At 43.2% G+C, this 19364-nt stretch overlaps 1 protein-coding gene across 1 annotated transcript; it reads left to right on the forward strand.

Annotated features, from left to right (window-relative positions):
* The first annotated feature begins 285 nt into the window (after positions 1–285).
* On the forward strand, positions 286–3236 carry C8H1orf52 (chromosome 8 C1orf52 homolog). The gene is made up of 3 exons (XM_065072651.1): positions 286–591; positions 692–899; positions 2087–3236. The coding sequence occupies exons 1-3, from the start codon at positions 331–333 to the stop codon at positions 2179–2181; spliced, it is 564 nt and encodes a 187-aa protein (XP_064928723.1). The 5' UTR covers positions 286–330; the 3' UTR covers positions 2182–3236.
* The last annotated feature ends 16128 nt before the right edge of the window (positions 3237–19364 follow it).

A 19364-nucleotide genomic window follows, 5' to 3' on the forward strand; every position in this document is an offset into this window, starting at 1 on the left:
GAAAAGAGAAACAGAGGTCTTTTCAGTTTCATGTCTGTTTTTCTTTGTCTATAAACACTTAGAGAAAAAAATCCCCGCGGTGTGGGGCCGCACCGCAGCCCCCGGGGCGGGCGCAGGAACCGCGGCTTCTCCCGCCGCCCGGCTACCAGCTGGGACCCCCCCACGCGAAAACGACGGTGGGTTTCGCCTCCCGAGGGCCAGCGCGGAGCCAGGTCCCGGCAGGCGGCCCCAGAGCCGGTGCGGGCTGCGGCCCCTCGGGGCGGCGCGGGGCGGAACCCTCGGCGCGGGCGGCGTTTCCGTGCGGGCCGTGTCGCGGGTGCCGGCCCCGCCATGGCGGCGGAGAGCGAGGATCCGCTGGGCTATTTCGCGGCCTACGGCAGCTCCAGCTCCGACTCGGAGCCCGACGAGCCCCAGCCCGAGGAGCGCCAGGCGGGGGGCGGCGCGGCGGCGGGGGGCAGCCCGGGGGGACGGCCGCGGCTGCCGCCGCCCGACGAGCTCTTCCGTAGGGTGTCGCAGCCGCCCGCCTTCCTCTATAACCCGCTCAACAAGCAGATCGACTGGGAGAGCCGCGTCCTGCGGGCGCCCGAGGAGGTGCGGGGGTCGGGGGACTCTGGGGTGCAGCCTGAGGGGTGGACCCGCCCGTGTGGCGGTGCCGGGGCCCGGTGTGACGGTGTTCTGCTCTCCCCTGCAGCCCCCCCGGGAGTTCAAGGTGTGGAAGACCAACGCCGTGCCCCCGCCGGAGAGCTACAGCCAGCCCGAGAAGAAGCCCCCCCCGCCGCCTGCCCTCGACATGGCCATCAAGTGGTCCAACATCTACGAGGACAACGGGGCGGACGCGCCGCGGGCGGCCGGCAGGGCCCGGTTCCTGCCGGATGAGGAGCTGGAGCGCCTGGAGCCGGGTGAGGGCCCGGCCTGGCGGTGCGGGGGCGGTGGGTGCCGGGTTTGGGTGGTCAAAAGCCGAGCTGGTTGGGTGGGTGGGGGATTCTTGGGGTGCTCTGTGGCTGCAGCCCTCCTCCCTGCCCAGACCAGCCGTGCTGGCCCTGCTGCATGCGGGGCTGGTTACCCCTCAGTGTGCTCTGGCCTTCCCACGATGGGCATGGGCTCTCCAGCAATCCCTCCGCTCCACTGCCAATGTAATTAGCAGGAACAGGGAGTGATTAAAGAGTCTGTAGAATGGTAGTTATATGAAACTAGCAGATTTCGTCATGGTACTGTTGAAACAAAGTGGTATGAGAGCTTCTTGAAGCTCTGCTGTCTTGACTCTAGGTGTAGGTCAGATTATTTTTATAATGTTTGCAAAACTTGGAGACCGAGGGAATTAAATGTATATGTGACAGATTACTGAAGGAAATATTTACTGTCCTCTTCACCTTTAGTTGTGGTACAAGCTGTAATGGTACTATAGGAAGTAAAGCAATATTTGACAGAAAGGGGGAAATTTTATTGTTGTTTAATTGCTGGAGAAAGAAAATAGGCAGTAAAACCAAGAGAACAAAACCAGAAGAAATTGTGGCCTTTCAGTACACGTGATAATGTTTTGGTTTACCAGTAAAGTTGTCAGCAAACCTTTTCAGAAGGAAAGTTTTCTTGCTGTCTTGCTCATTTTCTGTTGTTCTGGGTGTTCATTCCCCTTTGGCATTTCTTATGGTTCTGTCTTGCTCCATTTGTTCTGTCTGCTTTTTTTTCCCCTACCCCCCGCACCCCATTTCTCTTAGCCTTCATCCAAATACTGAGCAGATAAACTATCAATTGACCTTGACATTACTTCCTATATCTAAAATGTAATTTTCTAGCTTTTTATCTTATCTACTCAAATAATATTTTTTTAGAACAGGTACTATGCAGTAACATAACAAGACCTCTACTCAGTTTTCCTCAGTGGTCTGTGGTAGTTATAACAAGTAATAATTCCTATTCTGTCTGCATATTGTCCACATTCCAAAAATTAGGATGTTGTCAGTTAATGTTGTCTTTTCTCTGGGCATCTCAGATGTGGTTAAGTCAGTTGTTCTGAGATGGGGATGGTGTTTAAGAGCAAGATATACTGCCTTTGCTGACTTTGATTAACTCTCTCTTTTGTTTCAAGATGATGAAAAAGATGATGAAAAAGATGATGAACCAGCTTCTGCTAAGAGACGTAAACTAAACTCTGGGGAGCAAACAAAGAAGAAGAAGTTATGAACAGGGTGTGCTGGATTTAGCCATAATGAATATTTCGATGAACTTGGATTCCTCTGCTGGAATAGGAAACATACACGTTTACCGAGTTTCTCTCTCCTGTTGGGTAGGGAACTTTATTTCTATAGTATGCTTGCCTTTTGGAAAGCAAAAAGTTAAATGGACAGTGTCGTGATAGAAACTCATCTACTGAATGAAATTTAAACCTGTTTATTTAAAAGAGGTATATAGAAGAGGGATCTATAGTGATGGATACCCTTGCTCGTGCAGGTGACAGGGCTTCATGGTATTTTGTTTATCAAGAAACCTGGTAACATGGGCTTTTCTGGACTGATTTTTCCATTGTGTCAAAACCTTTTATAAAGGAGTGTATACTAAAGATTCCTTAAGTACCGTCTTGTGATGCTAGCGTAATGTTGTCTTGAAATGTATGTAAAGACTTCAAATAGGTCACTGGAATAAAACTGCATTTCAAAACATCTTCAATATAAATATTGCATTGCACGCTTGGTGAAAGGAGGGATGAATTCCCTACTGTATACATTTCAGTGATGTATTTCTTTTGACACAACAGATTCCTCAGGGTTTTGTTTGTAATAAATATACAGCTGCGAACTGAAAAGAATATGGACCTAATAATGGAGTTTAATATTTGATAATTGGTTTTGGTGTTATGTCATTGCATCGGTGAAACATGAGACTAACCGATGCAGGAAGAATTGACGTATTCAACATATTTGACCTAAAATTGAAAGTAGAATTTAGATATTTATGTAGGAGAAAAAGACAAAGCTGTGATAGGGTCTTCACTACCAAATTGTGTTTATTTCGGTACAAAAACTGGTAACCTTCACAAAGTGCTAGTCAGTATATGTTGCATTTGTGATATGCTGCTTGGATTATTGGGTCTGTATATGAAAAAGTACCAGCAAAACTGGGTTGGAGGGAGGGTTGCTCTAAGTTTATTTTCAAATAGAGCTTCTGTGCCTTAGGAAATCTGCAGTGAGACTAGGCCTACTAGTAGAATTTTATGTAATTAAACTGTGAATGTAAACATTCGTAATTTTTATTTTCCTTCTGTCATGGACTAGCTTTAATTTGGTAGAACATGTTCTATGCCTATGTGCTGATATAATGTTAATATTTTCAAAAGTGTTATTTAAAAAAAAATCTTTTGATTCTCAATATACAGAAAAACATATTCATTTTTAGCAAGTATCTGAAGTCAGCAACAAGGTATGCAGTTCTAGCCTTGGCTGTGTGATAATGCTTCCTCTGGATCCTTCTCTACCTGCAGACTGCACACCTGCTCCTTGCCAGTTTCACAGGCTGTTGGGCCAAATCCGTGATACATTCCAGCCTTCCCGCACGGCCAGTCTGGAAGCGATTCCAAAAATGGTACCTGTGCAGAGCTGAGGGTTCCGCGTGCCCCGGCTGTCCTAGCACAACCCCAAATATCTGACACGGTCATTGTAAGCTGCGAGATGAGGGACGGTGTCGTAGGCAAAGCTTACAAAGTGCTGGATCTGTGCAGTTTCTCAAAATGCCCCATCTGGGGTTGCGGTGTCTGGGCGGGAGGGGGACTGGACTGCAAGGGGGAACCTCCTGAACACCCTGCTCAGCTCCAGCTGGGATGAAGGCCCTTGGCAGCAGTCGGGTACAGCCGCTTGCTGAAACACAGCGTTTCAGAGGTGGACAACCAGTGGACCATGCCGGCTTGGAAACTCTGAGTATCTGCATTGTGTTGAAAGACTCTAAATGGTCGTACTTTGCCTAGAATGGTTACATAAAGTCTTCCTCGTTCTAGTAATAATGTTTTAAAATGCCACTAAAAAGGATCATCTAATGCAGGCTGGTTCTCCTACAGGAATAGCTGTCTCCATGCAGGTAATGCAGCCACTTCAGAACGTGGATTGTCACAAGCTACTCAGGTAGCAGGTCTCCAGGTCCTGGTCATCTGAGGTGAAATGGTTTCTGTGAGCTTTGCTTACAAAGGACTGAAGGATATTATTCCTAAAGTGCAGAATGTGAAGTCTCTGAATGAAAAGGCTCACTGTAATCTCCTTTTTTTCCTGCTGTCTTAATATAGCTAGGTTGAAGGTGCTAGTCTTCAGAGAAGGTGGTAGGAAAAAAGGCTGCTTATGCTTCTTTTTTACAGGGATGTGTTTATACCATAGCCGGCATAGAGAACTGAGGGTCAGGAATAGCAGCAAGCTCCTGTTCAGATACAAAAATCAGATGTTAGGCCAGTTTCCCAAAGGTTTGGTTTGTATCCAGGCTGTGTGTTGCAGATCCCCGTATGTCTAGCAAGACACTAAGAAATCTGCCTCTGCTATCCCATACATACAGATTTTCTTCCAGGGTTACGTGGGATGAATGATACAAGAGTTCGACATGAGGTATGGGTTCAATGGACTGCATAATTCTCAAGTCTTACATAGTTCTGTTTGCTATGGAGGGGCTCCTTGAAGAGTGTTACAGCTGAAGGTCAGTGTCACCTGCTCTGGAAACAGGATGCATTCCCATGACTGCTGTGACCAAGGAGGCTTTTGTTCTTGTATTGTTCACTCTGCTATTCTGCGAGGGAGCTCGGGAAGTTATCATGCTAATCACTCCTTTTGTTTTCAGATCATATGATATATGTGGTATCCAGTTGTCTTGAAGTTAACACCATCTGATACTCAGTTTCCAAGGAGAAAACCAGCATGGCTAATCTGGGAGAAGAATTATTAACTGTATTATTTACAGGTTGAGGAAATCTTCATTGTAAGTGGCGACCATGGCAGCTTCCCTATTCAGGAGAAATGGCAAAAGCAACTATGCTGCTTTTTCCTAAGTAAGATGTATGAAACAGGGCTGTAAGAAAGCCTGTCTGGAGCAGAGTTACTCGGGTGGACTGTTCTGTTGCTGGATGTTTTTTTGGTGGAGGTGCTTCAGTGCGTTGTCTTCAGGAGAAGATGATGAGAGAAGTGCTAGTGCTGCAGCTTCTGGAGCAATTTGGAAGATGTGTTGACAAAGAGGGCATACAAAAAAGCCCAGAGCAGGGAGCGGACTGACCTTTCTGAGTTCAGAGATAGCAGAGCACTGTGCATTTTATGCTAAGTAAATGAGTTTGCATAGAAGAAATGTTACGGTTTGTCATCAGTGACTTGCGATGCAAACGACTGCAGAACTCCCCGTAGTGGAAAAAATGTTAATCCTAACTGTGGTGAGAAAACAACTGTTTCTAGCAATTGGCTTTGATAATATGATACTTACTAAGCAGTTCTTGCTCTGTGGGGAAAAAAAAACACAGATATCTGTTTCTGGTACAAAGAGGCTATTTGAAAACAGCTGGATTGAAAGAGAACACACCTACTAGCCAGGAGGGGAAGGAGAGAAAGGCTGCTGAATTTGCCAAGGATTTGTAAGGTCTTATTCAGAGGGTGGTGGAGCACTGGAACAGGCTCCCCAGGGAGGTGTCACAGCCCCAAGCCTGACAGTGTTCAAGGAGAGACTGGACAACACCCTCAGACACATGGTGTGAACTGTGGGGTTGTCATATGCAGAAAGGATTTTGACTCTATGATCCTTGTGGGTCCCTTCCAAGTCAGGACACTCTATGATACTGTGATTCATATACTGTAAAAATCTCCTAAGAAAAATGGGCAACATGCTGAATTGTAAATGCTCATAGGGAGTTTGGCTTGTAGATCAAGATCACTGATAATACATCCATGGCATTCATAGCTTTGGAGCTGTAAAATTACCAGCCATTGCTCAAGTTCCTCAGTAAGTCACTAGAGTGAGCACTACCTGGGAAGATGCAGTCACAATAAGCCTTGCAGTTGTAGGAGTGTGTCCAACAGTCACAGTGGAAAAGAGGATGCTAGTCTTCTCCTTATCCCTTCTGGATGATCAGAAGTGACACAGATTTACAAAACATCAAAAAAAATTGATAATGATGCAGTGCTTAAAGGGAGCTGATCGGTAAGTGCAAAGCTATGAGTAATAACAAGATTTTCACATTTGTTTTAAAGTCGAAGCAGGAAAGACTCTGAGAAAGCTGAAGGACAAAGCTTGATTGAACAAGAAACAGACCTGAAGGTTTTCAGGTTTGGGCAGCTAATAATGAAAAATTGGCTACTCTCAGCATCAGGATCCGTCAAATGCATAAGTGAACACTTCCTAAACTTAAACTGATAGCTCAGATGTTAAAAAAAAAAATCTCTAACTAGAGAACGGTTTGTCTTTCAAGATGAGACAGTGACAGTGAACATACACCCCCACACACATGCCCCCCTCCCCCCTGACAAATGGGGAAGATTTGCTCTGAAAATTAGTCCTCTGTTAATTAATCATTGCACTGTTTTTATCAAATCAAATGTGATGGTGATCACTCTGTGTAACAGGGGAAAAAGACAGTAAGAAATGCCTACAAGTCTGATCTGAGAAAATTCTCTTAAAAATTTGTCAAGATTAGAAAAGCGGTGGCTGGAAGGCAATTAATTAGCAATGAAGACATTGTGCCAGCATCTGGAGGCAACACAAGAGCAGCTACAGAACATAGATTTCCAAGAAAGGCAGGATGGTCCAGAAAATAAGCATTCACATCAGCATAAAAGTGCAGCTGTTGAGGATAATGCTTTGGTGGCAGGAGAGCTAGTGGAGAGGTTGTCACAAGGTGTCCCTCTGTCTGTCTGCTTGCTATTGCCATGCCACAGTTTGGTGCATACTAATGCTACCAAAGAACTGATTCATTTACAAATGGTTTGTGATAAGCTTAAGGCTGCCAGTCTGAAATTGAATCCAGGGACATGCAGTGTGTTCCACAAAGGGCAATTTATCGTGCACCTGTAATCAGAGCAGGAGGAGGAATTTTTATCAACAGAGAGAAACAGAAGCTGCGTGGTGCTGGCTGCCTCTTGCTTTCTCTGGTGACAGGAAGCTCATTTGCCATCTTCCTAATCTTGCAAGATCATAGCAGAATTTGGGCGAGAAGATGTGATGCTTTCAGTCACCATCAGGACACAATCTGCGTTTTCAGATTCTAGTGCCTGTTTCTGTCTTAGCTTGCTGATTCTTTTCCAGCCCCCTTGATTACTGGACACAGATGTTTGTGCTTTTGCTTTGGGTGTGGGTTTGATGTGAGAACAATGTGTGGAAGCTGATTACCACTGAAGTGTGTGTTCTTCAAAGACAAATGGCTGTACCAGTTGAAAGGAACCCCTGGCAATGGCTACAGCTATGCAGCATTTCCATTTTTAGAGTAAATGTGCAAGAACACCCATAATTACTCATTAGACTGGTCAATTCTGAAAGGTTCATTTCCAAATAGCTGGAAAAATCCCAGTACCATCAGGCGTGGGCACAAGCATGGCCATAGTGGTGGCACCTGGAGTTGAGCTTGTTGAGATGCTCATTGCTGCAGCAGCGATAAAATGGATATGGCTGCCCAGGTGTGCTCCAAGGGAGACATCATCTGCTCTCCCTCTGTAATTCACAGGAGGGCAAAGTTACAGAGGAAAACAACTTCTCGAAAAGAAGGCTAGCATGGGATGTGTTCAGCAAACCCGCAGCAAACGGAGGCACCTTGCTAAGGAATATGATTCCATTGCTTCTGAAGGTACTTTGTGGATGCATTGATTGAGGTGAAGTTTGAAGAATGATACAATAAGAGGCAGCAGTCAGCTTGGCAGTCTGTGGCTATCTCAAAATGTCAAGGCTGAAACAAAAGCAGGATTTCTGTAGAGCAAAAGATGGGCAAAATACAGAAACCTGCTGAAAGAAATACAGTGTTTTCATTGCACAGGAGGTTTTCTGTGGGGTGCGGGAATCTCAGTGAACGGTTCTGTTCTTGCAACAGATGTGTTGGTAGCTTTCAGAAAGTTTGTAAGTCATACAACTAGGAATCAAGAAATAGTGGGAATAACAGAGGGACAGAGCTTCTCGTCACCTAGTTCTTCATGTGGAGAGTATCACAGACTGAAGGGAGCAGCCCGTATTCAGAGGAGTCCACAGAATTTGGTAGAAATGTGCAAAGATCAGTTGAACCTGGAAGGCGAGTCACACCAGAGATTGGAACGGGTTTGTGCTGCTGGTTCCTTTTGAACTATTTTCTTCAGGGCACTTCTGAAAAAAAGGAGGAATTTTCAGGGAAGCCAGGACCTGTGGAGCTGGATTGGCAGAAGAATGCAATGAATTCAATGAATGGAGATAAGCATTTTTGGTCCTTATCAAATAATTTTATCAGCACTCTTCATTTAGAAGATGAAGTGCTTTGCATCTTTAGAATGCTTTTGTCCAGGTAGTTTCAAAAGATATATCACACCTTCACTTCACTGTAGCTGTGAGCAACAAGGCAAGTACTCTGTGCTTTACTGCCTTCTAACAAAGTGAACCTATTCTTTGGAGCAAACACTGATTTCCCATCTCTTTGCTTAATTTCTCCAATCGTTTGTTTCTTGCTGTAGATGGATTGATATGAAAAGAAACACAGAATGGATTAATACAGGGTAACTCCCGAAAAGAGTAATGGGTAGTTAAACCTAAACCACAGGATTTATCAGGAGAGGATTAACACACTCTTCTCAACCCAACCAACCCATCAACCTCACCCCAGCAGCAGGACCCAGCAAAAAGTGATGGAGGGGGATGGCTGTTGGGGAGCAGAATGTGGTCCAGTTTTGTTAAAGAAGTAACTTGTCTGATGCAGAGTGGCAAGGGGTGCCTTGAGGAACCAGACCGGGTGGTGTGAGAGACTAATTTCACTTATTTTGTGGGAAGGATCACAGCTACTTAATAAAGACCTAAAGAAGGGTTTACAAAAAAATGTTTCTCTGTTAGGCTTCTGGTCTAGAAAAAGTCTCATTTTCTACTTTAAGTAGAGGATGCTTAAGAGGAATGCACAAATTCCGTAATTGGGACTGATAAAATGGCATTTTGTGAGATCAAGAGCTTATGTATTGCCTGAAATGTTTCAAAGAGTTGCATTATTTAATGTAGTTATAAAGCTGGCAATGACAAAGGTTTGTTTGAAAACATACTGTTTTAATAGTTAGGAATACGGATCTTTATATAAGATCTAATGCTTTTCTTACCATTAGTGAAATGTCAGATGACTTGTTCTCACAGGAGCCTTTGTGCATGCCTCTTGGATAATTGTAAATAAGCTGTATCTCACTGACAGTTTAAATAAGCCATGTCACCGTGACCTATGATGTGGTAATTAAATGCTACTTAAATCCTACAAACTTAATTTTTTCTAAGATTTTCTATAAAGCAACACAGACTTAAATGAGACAGCACAGAGTTAAATGCTATAGAATTATTATATTATTATAACATTAGTCAATTCCTTGTATTATTTCCCCACAGGAGCATAACTGACACTTCAAACCGGTAATATGAAAGTAAGTAGAATCTATGTCATTGAGTGATTCCAATGCTGATGAAACAGGGAGACATATTTGATACCAATCATATATATCTGAATTCGGGGCTCCTTGAGTGGGTGAGAGCCAGTAGCAAATAAATTTGGGTCCCCACCCTTCTGCTGGGGATCCCGTATTTCCGTGCCTTTCCTCAGCCTTTTGGGGACAGCTGCAGCACACAGTCAGTGAAGCATCACACAGGCGGCAGAAACATGCGCTGCTCTATCAGCAAAATGATCTAACAGGTCACTGGATAAATGTAGCCCTGCAATAATTTAGCTCTTCTCTTCTACATTTGCTGGCTTTTCAGCTGTGCTACTCCAGTAAAGGATGCTTCTGTTAACTCTTGGCATAATGCCTCTGAATTTGTACAACTTTAAACTATAGACCCTGATTTTCTTTGATTCAGCCTAATACCTGATTAAGTGACTCTTGAGAAAGTACTCATCTATTTTGCTTGTTTTCTTGATACCTTGCTCTAGATTTTGCTAGTACTACAGAGGTTTTTTGAACCGTTTTTGCACTGTAAATTCCAGATACTTTTTGAATGCTGCCTGAGAGGAGTTACTATAGTCTTTTATCTTTCAAAAATAGTTCTTACATTGATCGATCACAATCTAAAAAATTATTCGGTGAACACAGTTCTAATCAAGTGTATTTGTCTGCAACAAAGTTGGGAAAACAAGTTTAAAAAAAAAATGAATGCTTAAGAGTCATGCTGAATTGCTATTTAGGACAAAATAATTATGATGTTCCAGAGTTTTTAACTTAGTAGTGAAAAGCCCAAGAACAGAACCACACAGAATCACAGAATCAACTGGGTTGGAAAAGACCTCAGAGATCATCGAGTCCAACCCTTGGTCCAACTCTAGTCCGTTTACTAGATCATGGCACTAAGTGCCATGTCCAATCTCAGTTTAAAAACCTCCAGGGACGGTGAGTCCACCACCTCCCTGGGCAGGCCATTCCAATGCCTGACCACTCTCTCTGTAAAGAATTTCTTTCTAATATCCAGCCTAAATTTCCCCTGGCAGAGTTTAAGCCCATGCCCCCTTGTCCTATTGCTAACTGCCTGGGAGGGGGTTTTATCATCTTGTGACTGGGGGTTTTATCATATTGTGACTGAAAAAGTCACGGTTGATTTAAATTTAAGAATGCTTAAAAAACCCTAATTTCTGCAAAATGAGAAAGTGAGCAAGAATTGGCTTTGAAAAGTTGAATTTCTCTAGTTTGGACTCGTAAGTTTCTTTCATAGAAAGTTATAAAAATAAGGCTGGAAGTCACCTCACCCGAGGTCAGGCAGCAAGGCCAGGAGCAGCACCAGCCCTGCTGCCAACTTACTGCCCTAAGGAATCAGTAGAGATCAGCAAAACACGTGGCTGAACACGAGTGTTTGTAACTTTATTCTTCATTTTGGAGAAATATAATTCTCTGGAGCAAGTCTATGGTTTGTAGTTTTGTGTCTGTACAGAGCAAGGACCCCTGTGTAAGCACAGGTGTAAGTGGTTCAAGGTGGTGTATTTGGAGTTATAAAATGTGATTTGTCTCAGGTTTTGCTTTGTTTTCTGGTTGGGGCATAACCAAGGGAAAAGCATTTTATGTAACTTTTCAAAAATCAACTGATTTTAAGCTAAGCAACAGAATTATAGCAAAAGACGTCATTTCTGAAGGCAGTTTGCCTGGTCAGAATGACCTGCTCCAGTGCGCTGTGACCAAGTTTCCTTGCAGATGATGCGTGCTGAGGATTGTGTTGCTGCTGTACCGGGATAACTCTGGACAGGATTTAACAGTCAGGCCCTGAGGTTCATCCAGAAGTTAAATTAGCCCTTAAAACTGCCTTTTCCTCAAGACTCTTTAGAAGAGATGAGGAGAACCCACATGAGAGAAGAAACTGGGGTCCTAGAGGCGGAACTGACCCACTGTATGTGTTTAGGTTTTTAATTAAAAGACCTCATTTAATACTTGACAGGATTTTGGCAACATGGAAAGCTGAAAGATAATGGTCTTGTTTGCTGTGGAAATACCTAACGTGATTTGCTTAAAGGGCAAAGTTTGCCAGGGGCTGAATATGCCCCATGGTAGCTGGAAACTCCACTTGAACTGTGGTTCAACACACGCCTGCTTTGTCTGCGGCTGAACAGGAACCCTGGCAGCTGCACAGTCATCTCCATTGATTGCTATGAAATTCAGAGTTCAGTAAGTAATGTGAAGGGGCTTAAATGAAGCAGTCATTTTATGTTTCAAGTATTTTGCAGAACCTGATTTTTGTTTTTCCTTCTCATTCTGTGAAAGTCTCATAGGTTTTAATAGCATTCTACAGAAATTAACCTGAAAGGCTGTTCCATTTAGTGGCATCACTAATTCCCAGGAAACTCTGTGGGGTTTTCTATCCGTGCTGTGTTTATAGCCCAGATTGTGCATACACACTTCAGCATTAAGAACCATAAATAAAGCAGTTGGGAAATTAGCTCTACTAGTACTTGGGAAATAATCCATTTCAGAAGGTCAGTTCCTTCTTGATTTATTTTTTTCTTCTATTATATTGCATATGGGGTGTATTTGTGAAGTAAGTAGTTCTTTTTTTACTACAGAATAAGCAAGCTTACTGATCCTCTTGGTTAATGCTATAGGGTTGTTAGGAAGCAATATGTGTTATAACTGCTTTAATTCTATTTCTGATATCATGCTACAGGATGCTCTTTAATCTGTGTCTGTCTTTATGTCAGTAAATCATTTGGCACTATAGGAGAGCGCCTGTAATGTGAACTGGTCATTGCTGTGGGCTGGCTCTGCTTTGCTCCCGCGGACTCCGTGCCCAGCAGCCATCCAAGTGCATTAAATATGCTCCTGGAGCACATCTTCTGGGCTGAGTTTCATCTGAAAGGAATCCAGTTGGCACACTCTGAAAACCAAAGCAGAATCTGCTGGGCTGATGGGGAAAGTCACTTCAAAAGCAGCTCCTGATCCAAAACAAAATACTTGTGCGGTCACACCCTGCCCGTGCGAGCAGCGCCTCACGCACAGAACCCCCGAGTCTCCGGGACACGCCTGCGCGCCCTAAATACGCCTAACTGTGGAAAACACAACTGTATGTAAATTGTATTCAAGGTCTGTGCTCTTGGCAACACACCGATATTGCCTTCTAAACTCAGCTTTTCCATCACCTCAGATTGTTGTTCATTTGTTTAGGGTTTTTTGTTTGTTTGTGTGGGTTTTTTTTTATTTTTGTCTTGTTTGGTATGTTGGGTTTTTTGTTGTTTGTTCGTGGTTTTTGTTTGTTTGTTTACATTGATTGTTTGTTTGTTTTCCCTAATAATAGTTGATTCACTAGTTCTTATACTAAGTACAAGGGGTACTGGAAAATGAGAGTGAGAGTAACTTGCAGCACTAATTGCTTATCCACAGCTCCCAGATCAGCAATATTTCTCCTTTGAGTTGCTGAATCTATATGTGTGTGTGAAGCTCAGGTATGTATGAATCCCGCTATAGGCGGTGGAAAGTTTGTTGTTTATGAAGCTAATCACATGTGAATTTACACTGCCAGGGGCCATAGCATTGAGCACCTGATTTTTGATAAGGGCTGAAGCCTTGTGCTACTAGCAGTAGAATTAAAAAAGTGATTTGTGGGTTGTTTGGTTTTGTCTTTTTTTACTCTTAGAAAGAATGGATCCCCTTCTCTCCCTACACCTTTTTCTCAGGAAAACTTAACTAGCATCTGAATTTAGCAAACTTATACAAACATTTTTTTTTCATTTCAATATAGTTGTCTTTAAAGATTAATTTCTCCCTGAGGACATTTGGGCAAGGTAGAGAGATTGATCATCTCCAGATGCTTTTTGCTGACAGGCAAAGAAAAATTATGCTTCAGGTTAACAATTGTGAATGTATTTTTAAAAATATCTATTTTTGTATGCAAATGTGAAAGAGAAAATGTAAGCCAGTATGACAGGCATCTTAACAGTGCCTGAGATGCATAGGTTCACACTGTCATAGCTGCATTAATAAGATGGGGCTCACCCCCGCTGACTGGGCTTTTAAGCCTTTGGAGTTTCCCTCTCTGTACCTCCTGTGGACAGAAGAGATGGATGTATTTTTCAGACAGAAACACAGACTCCACATTCAGCATGTTTTGCAATAGGCAAATGGTTCAGCAGTGCTTGCTTTGAAGTGGACAAATTAACAATACATTATTCACCTTTATTTGATGCTTTGGGTACATTTCCTGATGGGATTGCTCAACATTCCACACTAAGTGCTGGCAAGACTTGGCAAGGGGAACAACGAGTAATTCGATTTGGGCTTCTGGGGGGGTACCCTGGATTACAGAAGCAGGGAGAGCTGATGTCTTGTGTGTCATCTGAGAAGAGAGCCAGTGGGAGAGAGTGATTGTGCATTTGCATCCCGCTGGCCATGCACTCCGCTCGCCTCCCCGCAGAGCACCAGCAGGACTTGGCAGCTGCAGCTGCTGTTCCTGCCGCTGCACAAGAATCGATGCTCACTTGGATGCTGGCTCTCTTGCCTGGCAGCAATCTGTAATGACAACAACATGAGGACCTCTGAGTGGTGGAAGCCAAGCATCAGCCAGTTCAGTGGGAGACCCTGACACCTGGAAAGAACAGATTCTTCTTCAGTTGGTGCTGGTCTCTAAGGCAACAGCAGCCACGGCACTGAGCCTGGGAAGTAACAGGGCTCATGCCTGTTAGTGGCAAAGGAAATGCCTCACTGGGAAGCAGTCCTTCCTTCCTAACAGCCCATCCATAACTACTGTTGTCCTTATAAAATGATGTGTGGAACCAGAAACACCACTGGTGACCAAGATGCTTTTGTGAGTCACAGGATGGTTTCTCAGTGGGTGGGCAGAGGAGGTGGGGGGCGTCAGTGGAACCAAGTGCGTCTGCCTGCTTGTGCACATGGAATCCTGGAGACATGGGTTTCCATCAAAATGATCGGTAGACCCGTCTCCATTCAGAGGCTGCTGACTGTTAAAACTGTAATAACTAACTGACTGTGAAAAAGCCTGATAAACACATGTAGCCATCTAGGGAGGGCTCTGCTCCCATGTATGGCAAAGATCAGGGCCCTGGGGACATTATGGGCAAAGCCCAAGGAAAGAGGGATGTGAGGAGTGCAGTGGACATGAGGTCTAGAGGTGGTTAAGTCCCACTTTGGGCAAATGAATCTTCTGTGGAGCTGTGTCATGGTACTTGTCCCAAAATCCTGCGATAAACTCAGCTGTGACAAAGTAAGTGAGGGTAATGACATAATGAGGGGAAGAGAGGAGATGAAACTGGGGGTCATCATTCTCTGGGGTTGTTCAGGTAAAGCAGGTAAATACCTAAGGTTCTTCATCAAGTCCATTTGCTGTTTAGAAAGGAAAATACATGTTGGTTTAGAGTATTCTTTCATCATGTTTCAGTAGCAAAGTAGAGGGGGAAGATGAATCTAAGTCAAATTTTTTGAGCGTTTTCCATGAGAGCAGGACTGGGGAAGAAAATGAACACTATGGTTTATCCTTAAGGAAGGACAAGGTGCTTTGCAAAACAGGGTTCTGGATCCTAAGACAAAGTGTTAATGATTCTAGGTGTTAAAGCTCTGAGACTGGATGCTGTAGGTAACAATTCATCAGCTTTGCTGCATCAGTAGCATTGCTGAAACAAGCTGTCGGTTTTGTGGTTGTTTACAGAGTGATATCAGAGGCAGCCTCTGGTGTTTTCTTAGTTTTTTTTCTCTCCTAAATATTTAGCAGTGAACACATACAAAGAGCTGAAGAAACACATTCTGTGTGTGTATGTCTCCCTGAGGTTTTCCATTCACGGCCTGTGGGCTTTGACCTGCCGGTATTTGCCCAGGCAGGGTCCTGTCTGTGACAGGAGGGAGCAACACATCAGCTCCGACAGGCTGCAAACTCATGGTGGGGTCTTAGTGCATAATTTAGCCTGTGATATCTGATGAACTGTATGTGTGATTAGAATGTGCAATTTGGGGATATATCTTCCAAAGGCATGCTAAAATTGGCAGCTTTACCATTTGACCTGATTTTTCTTTGTTGTTGGTCGTAAAGATAGAAGCCACTACGTGGTTAAAATATGTTGTGTTTGGTTGGTTTTTATTTTGAGATGGAGTGGAATAATTTTAGTTCTTCAGAACCAAAAATTAGATCAAAATCCTGGCAACTGCTCAAGATAAATGAGCAACCTTGCAATAAAGGGGTTTCTGTCACCTTGGAAACACAGTTTCAAAAAGCCTCTTGGAGTAATTTTAGTTTCAGACTTTCCTCTGTCCTTGTCCCTTCCCATGCAAGTTCTGTTTTTACACTCAGAATATCCTGTTTAGCTGTGTTTCTTTTCTACATAAACAACAAGAGAATTTACCAGACAAAAGTGGAAGAACACTGAAAATGACCTTGCAGATGATGTTTCAGAGCAGAAAACAGTGCTTGGAAACACATGAAGTTAAACCCATCTAAAACCAGATTTTAAAATATCAGTCATTTTAGATCTTACGGCTCAATGTAAAAAACCCAGAAGTTTAACTTTAAGTGCTTGGGTTTTACATACAGTCGAGTCCTTTTATTCTGGAGAAGAATATGGTGTTTAGGAAACAAATTTTAGCAACGAGAAGGAAGGTTATGGAGGTTTTAAACAAGTAAATATCTAAATCGAAATATGGATGTAATCTATTAAACATACACAGCCTTTCAGAATCCCCACCATTGCAATATCCATCTGAAATGTGTTGTATTAAAGTGCTGTGAGTCCTTGTTGTGAGTATTACACAAATTATGCCATGGTGTGGCTGGCAACTCAAGTAATTAGAGAGGAGATTAGGATGAAGTAGTGCTTCTATCCACTAAAGAATGTAAATATTTTGAATATTTTTGATAGCTCACACTTTTCAATAACAGATCTCACCTGAAAAGTGCCCTTACTGTGAGGGTCCACTAGAGAAAGCACAGAAGCCTTTGTAGCCTTTCCCAGCTGAGATACGTGGATTTTCCACCCCCACTCAGAAAATATTTCTGAGTAAAAAGTAAACTGATTTTAAATTATGTGAACAATTAAATTGCTTTTAAATATCTATCTTGTTGTCCAGGTAATACTCCTGGAAACTCAGAGGAACACATGCAGGCCTGGCTGACAGCCCCTGTGCCAGCATCTGATGTCACCTCTGCCTGCTGGGCTGCCACCAGCTGTGGGGCTGCCAGGCTGGGTAGGAAGAGGTGCCACCTAGGACCATGTGCCATAGCCTGAGCAAGCACAGAAGACGAGCAGGACATTACACTAACACGTAATATGAGTCATGACTAGATAGAATAGCTGTCTAACATTTGGGTTAAGTATTCAGAAATGCTTTAACTGCATGACTGGTTAGACTGTTGGGTTAGTAGCAGGACCATATAACTTGAGGGCAACAAAGATGATTAAGGGAGTGGAGCATCTCCCTTATGAGGAAAGGCTGAAGGAGCTGGGTCTCTTTAGCTTGGAGAAGAGGAGACTGAGGGGTGACCTCATTAATGTTTACAGATATATAAAAGGTGAGTGTCACAAGGATGGAGCCAGGCTCTTCTCGGTGGCAAACAATGATAGGACAAGGGGTAATGGGTTCAAACTGGAACACAAAAGGTTCCACTTAAATTTGGGAAGAAACTTCTTCTCAGTGAGGGTGACAGACACTGGAACAGGCTGCCCAGGGAGGTTGTGGAGTCTCCTTCTCTGCAGACATTCAAACCCGCCTGGACACCTTCCTGTGTAACCTCATCTGGGTGTTCCTGCTCCAGCAGGGGGATTGCACTAGATGAGCTTTTTAGGTCCCTTCCAATCCCTGACATTCTGTGATTCTGTGATATTTGAAACAAGAATGATCTGAATATGAGCAAATAAAGAGATGTGTGATTAAGGAAGCAAAAATGAGAATATATATTTTTAACCTCAATTTTCTTAGATTCTGTTGTGTCTTCCAGAGGTGACTCAATGCTACTAAAGGACATAAATAGCTGAAAGAAGCTTGACCATGTTACTTTCCCATTAGCCGCTGTACCTTTATCATTTCTTGTTATCACAGGAATAAGTGAGTGCTGGGAGCGAGCTGTCAGCAGCCAGTGGGCAGCAGCGCTGGCAAGTCTGCAAAGGAGGGACTTTCCCTGCCTGCACCAGCAGCATCATGTACCAGTCTTCTCTTTGCTGCACCGTTCCTTACAAGTTAAGCAAGCCCATCGGGTCACAACATGTGTTTCATAGTGCCTGGCCTAAACACAGTTTAGGGCCCTGGGAAACACAGTTTTTCTCTGTTCTACTTGATAGGTGCACCCCAAGACGTGCAAAACCCAAACCAAACCAAAGAACAACCCAGGGTTCACCTGCATAGCTGTACAAGAATGCTTTTCTAGTTTTCAGCCACTGTACTGGTGTTATTCACATTCTGCAAACAAGCTGAGCGTGAGCATGCTAATGCGTGCACAGTCTTCATTGTCATAGTTTCTTACCATTAACTTCTCTGATTGCTCTGCTCGACACACACGCAACAGAGAGAAAGAAGAGAATATTTCACATGTGAAATTTCACAGATCTCTCAATAGCCTGAGGTGATATGCTTGATTTTTCTGTCTTTCCCCCTGCCCTCCCTTTTTTTTTTGCTTTGTAGTATATAGGATGCCTATCATGAATATGATTATATATGAGCATATATAAGGTTGTTTGAATAATAAAATCATTTAGCTTACATAGATCCTTTCAACATGTGAAAGTCATTGGCAGATTTTGCCTACAGAAACAACATCTGTTGCTTAAAATTTAAGATTATAAGAATGCATTTTTAAGGCATCTTGTGATTATCTTGTCAAGAATTTTGAGCACAGCACACTATATACAGTTCTTAAAAAGGATCAGTCTTCCAATTTAAGGACATTTCCACTTCTCTTTTTAAATATTGCCTCTCCTTTTACAGCATTTAGAAGTCTTCTACGTTTTGCTCTGGCTTGAAATTCAGAGTTTTGAGGCTGATAATTTTTAAAATAAATTTGCTTTTTCTAATGTAGAAGTGGAAGAAAGGAACTTTAAGAGAGTTGATTTTCCTAAGAACATGTTCATTGAGAGTGTTCTCCCATTATGGCATTTTGTTGGCTGTTAGTAGATAATTGGAAGCCATTCAAGATGTTCTTCTTAAAGTGTTTAAATTTTGCAGGATTTTTAAAAAAAATTTTGCACACTCAGCAGGTTTTGGGACCCTGTGCATAATGATATTTGTGGTAGATGTACCTTGCAACATCTCCTGGACTCTGTTGCATGGACTGGCAGACCCTGGGCTGTGCTGAGGTCTGTTGTTAGTACAGTGCTCCCCTACAACATCATCAGGAACTGCTACAGGACACAGCTCCAAAACCTGACAGCTCCAGCTAGTTAGAGGATGAGATTCACAAATGTTACATTTTATTTAAATTTGGATGAATAGCCAAATGCTGTGGGACACTGAATGATGGCAGAGGTTTTGTGAAGGCACGAGGCCGAGGAGAAAGAGTGACCACAGGCGTACGTGGGGGAGAGCTTTGCTGCTTCCCTGCCCCTTGGTGCAGAACGGACCACATTTGTGGTACTGGCCTGAAGACACAGGACAAAATAGAGAAATGCTTATTTAGTGATTTAGGTTCCTTCACAGAGGATCCTCTAATGTTTTGAGCATAAATTTGAATATGTTTTTCTTTTGCCCAAACATATTGTGCTCTTTGTTGGTGGTTATTTGCACTTCGGCCAAGGTTGAGTGTCACCAGTCTGCTGTTTT

The sequence above is a fragment of the Columba livia genome, chromosome 8 (assembly GCF_036013475.1).
Source record: "Columba livia isolate bColLiv1 breed racing homer chromosome 8, bColLiv1.pat.W.v2, whole genome shotgun sequence".
NCBI lineage: Eukaryota > Metazoa > Chordata > Aves > Columbiformes > Columbidae > Columba > Columba livia.